General features: G+C 35.4%; 1 protein-coding gene and 1 long non-coding RNA gene across 3 annotated transcripts; one reads left to right on the plus strand and one right to left on the minus strand.

Moving 5' to 3' along the window:
• Positions 1 to 1,414: 1,414 nt before the first annotated feature.
• On the minus strand, positions 1,415 to 2,493 carry LOC145072471 (uncharacterized). The gene is made up of 2 exons (XR_013691028.1): positions 2,403 to 2,493; positions 1,415 to 1,881 (listed from the first exon to the last, which is right to left on the minus strand). It is a non-coding gene; the product is annotated as an uncharacterized LOC145072471 (long non-coding RNA).
• LOC145072470 (serine/threonine-protein kinase BSK5-like) lies at positions 2,439 to 5,486 on the plus strand. 2 transcript variants are annotated; one of them, XM_079018896.1, is made up of 11 exons: positions 2,439 to 2,574; positions 2,631 to 2,744; positions 2,867 to 3,093; positions 3,429 to 3,564; positions 3,642 to 3,775; positions 3,851 to 3,956; positions 4,064 to 4,149; positions 4,223 to 4,411; positions 4,500 to 4,655; positions 4,744 to 4,857; positions 5,100 to 5,486. In XM_079018896.1, exons 1-11 carry the CDS (start codon positions 2,454 to 2,456, stop codon positions 5,340 to 5,342), a joined length of 1,626 nt encoding a protein of 541 aa, XP_078875022.1. In that variant the 5' UTR covers positions 2,439 to 2,453; the 3' UTR covers positions 5,343 to 5,486. The 2 variants fall into 2 exon arrangements, with proteins under 2 accessions (XP_078875022.1, XP_078875021.1); XM_079018895.1 differs by having other exon boundaries at positions 2,439 to 2,744.
• The last annotated feature ends 441 nt before the right edge of the window (positions 5,487 to 5,927 follow it).

Genomic DNA, 5,927 nt, shown 5'->3' on the forward strand with positions numbered 1-5,927 from the left:
CATCTGCTCCGCAGCAAAGAGCTACATTTTTCTTAAAACCGACTCTCAAACTGGCCGCCCTACGCCTTCACGAGCCCTAGGCTCTGATGCCACTTGTTAGGATCGCTAGTAGCCCAACCATGCTCAATATAGAAGAACAATGAGGTTCCATTTTCTAAAATCAATTGGTAATAGAAGGAATTACCCATTGCCTTATATGCTAGCATCTAGTTTTTCTTTTTGCCGATGTAGGATTTGGTTTGCACCCAACAATCCTCCCCTTAAACCCAAGTTCTGCCCTTGGCCTCCCTTCAACAACTATTCATCAGGTCCAATCCTTTTTCATACCGTCGATACTCTCGAGACACGCTCACCTAACATGGGTCATTAAGAAGACTTTCGATACAAGGCTTCATGATCAACTTCGTTGGATAGGGAATTATTGGGGATTGTGCCACCTGCGCCGACCACATCATTCGGGCTACAAATGTAGCTCTGATACCACGTGTAGGTATACCAACTAATATTACCTTGGTGCCCAAGGTATGAACTGAACAAAGAAGAAGAAAAGAACAAGAATGATGAATTATTTGGTGAACTTTATTGCTGTAAAAAGTTAACTTAAACATCCTAAACATTAACCATATTTATACTAATAAAACTAGACTCCTACTCTAACAAAAAAAAAATTGTATAAAAGAATGTTTCTTAAAATACCCCTAGAACTAAAATTGTCACAGATTTCCTCTTGTGATAAACCGATTAATCCAACAATGATTACAAACATATAATAAAATATACACATCAAATTTTTTGCGTCGTTATCGGGGACTTGTTGTCAAGTTATTTAAAGCTTATTTTATATATTAAACTAAACACGTCGGCTTCCTAATTATGTCCTTTAAGTAGTTCTTAGCTAACAAATTACAACTAACCATACATCCAAAATTGTAATTCTTTGCCTACGATATGTTTCAAATTTTGGAGTTAATTTGAAATGTATCGTTCATTATACTTTTCATTATGCATACTTCTTAAAGTATATGTTTTTTTTGCGTTTCCCCACACCTTGCAATTATCTTGGTTTATCATCCTTCATAAACTAAAGCTACTATATATTAGCTACAACATAATTAGTTAATGCAAACCCTAGTTGAAAAGTAGGCTCATACAACTCTCTCACAATAGGCTTCATTTTGTTCCACTTAACTTTAGGACCATGTGCCATTTGCTCTACACCCGGTCAACCTCACTTTCATCTTCAACGTGTTCATTGAAGAGTCAAAAATTCTATCAAGTATCGATTTCACAAATATATATGAACACACAATGTAACTAAATCTGGTTTCAGCTTATATTATTTGGAAAACAACAAAGGTTACAAGAGTTTGTATGAAGTCAGAAAAAAATGTCCAAGTAACATATGTTGCAACAATTATAGTGTTATCAATATATACAAAATATACTAGGAGACTTCGCCATTAAGTACACAGTTTACAAATGTTCATAGAATTACATAGATATATCAAAGTCACATAAACTTCGATATAAACAACAACACTACCCTATGACAATATGACAACACTACCCTATGACAATATGATTCTAAGACTTTGCATCTGAATATCTTCGCAACATATGAACTCAACATGCATGCTCTTCCTCGTGGACACCATCATCATTATCTTCATCCTCCACTTTATAGTATGTGGTCCTTAACATATTTTCATCACATAAGTTAAGGAATGAGTCGTTTGCACATGGTAAAAGTGGGTTTGAAGGTTGCTTTGAAATCCAAAAAGAACATGTAAATAAGATCATCATTAGAGCCTTCATCACATACATAAGTTTTCTTTGGGGATTTTTCTTTTCTTCTGCATAATGTCATCGCCATTTCATACTCTGAAAATCATTTTTGATAGTCAATAATCACACCAACATTGGAATCGATTATGTAATGGATCATTACAAACACACAACTTCCTATTTTAGTATATTTAAACTTCAAAAACTGTAATTGTAAGCTCTTGCATGCAACATTGGTGTTAAGAATTAAAACATGTAAAACCTTCGTCTTCCTCTCACGGTCACTCTCAATCAAAAGTGCCGTTTGTGTAAATACAATGTGAGTTCCCAACATCAAATCACTCAAGTAAATTGGAACGAATTGAGGGTTTCCTTATGGAAACCAGGCAACGATAATAAAATGAAATATTTTTCAATTATGATGGCAGATAAGGGGAAAACAAAATTATGACTAAAAAAAAGATGGCATAACCATTTAAACCTATAAATAAATTAATATTAGATATTAATGAAAATGATATAGAAAAATAGATTCACTTTTTCCGCTCAAATATATATAAAAAAGAAAACTAAAAGAGGGAAGAAAACATGATTTTGCAGTAAGAAAAGCACATTACCGATGTCATATATACGAGGAGAATGATGATGAGTGCTGACAGGGAAGAAGCATGAGAGAGAAATACAGACAAAGAAAGGTCGATGTCCTTTCCCCCTTTTTCATCACACACAAATTCATATTTTACTCCTATCTTCCTCAAATCACAAGAATATTAGACCCTCTCTCTGCTTTTAAAACATTATAAAACTTCAATATTTTGACCCATCTTACTCCCTCCATCACAAAACAAGGAAAAACAGGTATTTTCTTCGAGGAACAGCAATGGGAGCTCGTTGTTTCTACTTTTCTTTTTGTGGGTGGTCTAGTTTGAAATCCAACGATACGCATCCATCTGATCTGGGTACGTGAAGATTGACCATGGGTTTATGGAAAATTGAATCTTGAATTTGTATAATCACTGTGTCATCGCTCATCAATTGTATTTTTATGTATGACTTCAATGTGTTTGATAATTTGCTTCAGAGAACGGTGGTGGGGATAGCGATAAGCTAAAGCTGCCAGCTTTTAGAGAGTACAAGTTAGATCAACTTAAAGCTGCTACCGGCGGGTTTTCTGTCGATAATATTGTGTCTGAACATGGTGAAAAGGCGCCTAATGTTGTGTATAAAGGAAAGCTCGAAGATGATGATCGTTTGATCGCTGTTAAAAGGTTCAACAAGTCTGCTTGGCCTGATACTCGCCAATTCCTGGTATGTCACCACATATTCATACATCTTTATCGCAATTCAGAATGTTGTTGTCTTTTTGGTAAACAAACAACCTTGGGAAACTGATCGGAAAATTGATCGCTTGATATAAATTGGTCAATTGTCGCTAGTGGTCAAGATTCTAGAGGTCCCGTGTTCAGATCTGATGATTTACTAACAGTACGATCGTTGGCAGATGTCAACAGTTTTCATCCATTGAGTGTGCTTCCCGATGTCTTTCAAGAAAAAACAAACCCAGATCTTATTAACCAAATTATTCCCTATAATTTATTCAATTTGATCAAAAAGTGAAACAATTTCATGATATTGAATTACAGGATGAAGCAAAAGCAGTGGGGCAACTTAGGAGCCTAAGATTAGCCAATTTATTGGGATGTTGCTGTGAAGGAAATGAAAGATTGCTAGTGGCAGAGTTTATGCCTCATGAAACTTTATCCAAACATCTCTTTCATTGTAAGTCTTCATTAAATTTTCGAACTTCAATCAATTCTTTATACACAAAAAACTAATAATATACAATCTCAATTCAGGGGAAACCCAACCTTTAAAATGGGCAATGCGATTAAGGGTGGCTCTCTATTTGGCACAAGCACTAGATTACTGCAGCACAAAAGGCCGATCTCTGTATCACGATCTTAATGCTTACAGAGTCTTGTTTGATCAGGTACTTTCTAAAATCGTTTTCAATTATATTTATATTCGTGTTCTTATTATTTACTATTTATAAATCTTTTTACAGGATTGTAATCCCAGGCTTTCATGCTTTGGCCTAATGAAGAACAGCCGAGATGGAAAAAGTTACAGTACAAACTTAGCTTTCACCCCACCAGAATACATGAGAACTGGTATGAAAAAAGTAAAAAAGTCAAAAAAAAAAACTGTCGCTAAAAGTGAAAAACAATTTCGTGACATTTTATAGTTAAAGTGATTTTTTTTTCTTTTTCTATCGCAGGTAGAGTCATAGCAGAAAGTGTAATTTACAGTTTTGGCACCATTCTGCTTGATCTTTTGAGTGGAAAACACATTCCTCCAAGCCACGTAAGCTCATTCAAGTTTGAGTGCTCATTTATTTCCAGATCTACTCTAATCATTCATTACTTAATCATTTCAGGCACTTGATTTGATAAAAGGGAAGAATTTTCAGATGCTAACAGATTCATGTTTAGAGGGTCATTTTACTAATGATGATGGAACTGAATTGGTAAGGATAGCATCACGATGTTTGCAGTATGAACCTCGAGAGAGGCCCAATGCCAAATCAGTTGTGGCTGCTCTTTCTCCTCTTCAGAAACAAACAGATGTAAGTGCGTTTGTTGCATACTTTCTAAAAAAAAAATTCACAATACCCTTGAAACATTTAGTGACAAAATTTGGCAACACCTTAACAGATTTCTTCTCTTGTCTTGATGGGAATCAATGACGAAGCAACACAAATATCAAACCTGTCGCCACTTGGCGACGCTTGCTCGAGACTAGATTTAACTGCCATACAAGAGATACTTGAAAAGATCGGATATAGTGGCGATGAAGGAGTTACAGATGAGGTAATCTCCTGAAAAACACATTTTGATTAAATTTACAATTATACCCTCCTAAATGTGTTTTGAATCCAACTTTCTTTGGCTTTTTCAGCTTTCCTTCCAAATGTGGACAAGTCAACTTCAAGATACGTTAAATGGTAAGAAGCGTGGGGACAATGCTTTTCGAGCTAAGGACTTCAACACTGCAATCGAATCTTACACAAGCGTAAGTCCGGGCCCATTTGTTAGCAAAACATGTTGTACTGTGTTCCATATGTATTCTGACAAACATATTTACAATCTGACAACACACAATTCGTCTTTTTCTTTCTTTACTTTTATACTAACCAACATCTGTTTGGTTATCTGACACAATCTGTCTCAATAGCAGATTATACAATCTGCTATTGAAACAGATTGTTAAAACGTACAGAATGTGTAATAATGTTTAAATCTTTGGAGGTGCAGTTCATCGAGAGTGGGACCATGGTGTCACCAACTATGTATGTGAGAAGGTGTTTGTGTTATTTGATGAATAATAAGGGACAAGAAGCGTTGGGAGATGCGATGCAAGCACAAGTGATATCGCCTGATTGGTCGATTGCGCTTTATCTGCAAGCGGCTGCTTTGTTTAGCCTAGGAATGGACAATGATGCACGTGAAACACTTAAAGATGCGGTTTCATTGGATCCCGAAATGAAGGGGAATTAAAATTGTGTTGTTTTTTTTATGTTGCTAGGAATGTTGTTTGTAGTTGTGGATATGTGAATTGTTTCCATTAAAGGCAACTTTACTTTTGTTATTGAATGAGTGTTTGTAATGTTCATTTATCAAATTAAATGAGTTCAAAAAGTATGTAGACATGTGTACGAGTCTTTGTATGGTATACTTAGGACCGTATCATGTGATGAGCTGACTTGACTTGGAGTGAGTTGTGATGAACACCGCCCCTTCCCCCTTTTCCCTTCACTCTTTGCCCTTCCATGGTGATAATTCACCACAATGTTTCACCTCCCTTTTTATTTTTTTCACTTGTTGTACGGTATAAGAGTCTTTAGGATAAGGAATGATGTGACAGTGATATGATACGACAAAAATAAAGTGTGGAAAAATGAGATGCACATATACTAGGCCTGATAATTCTCGACACGACACGAAATAAATGAGTTTTTGAACCCGCCAACCCGTTTATTAAACAGGTCATATATGGGTTTCTTAAAAAATATACTGGTTGACCTGCCAACTCGTTTAGAATTTTAATAAAAAAAATTTAAATACTTTTAAATATATTAAGTA

This window comes from Lactuca serriola, chromosome 9 (assembly GCF_051521515.1).
Source record: "Lactuca serriola cultivar US96UC23 chromosome 9, Lser_US96UC23_V15, whole genome shotgun sequence".
Lineage (NCBI taxonomy): Eukaryota > Viridiplantae > Streptophyta > Magnoliopsida > Asterales > Asteraceae > Lactuca > Lactuca serriola.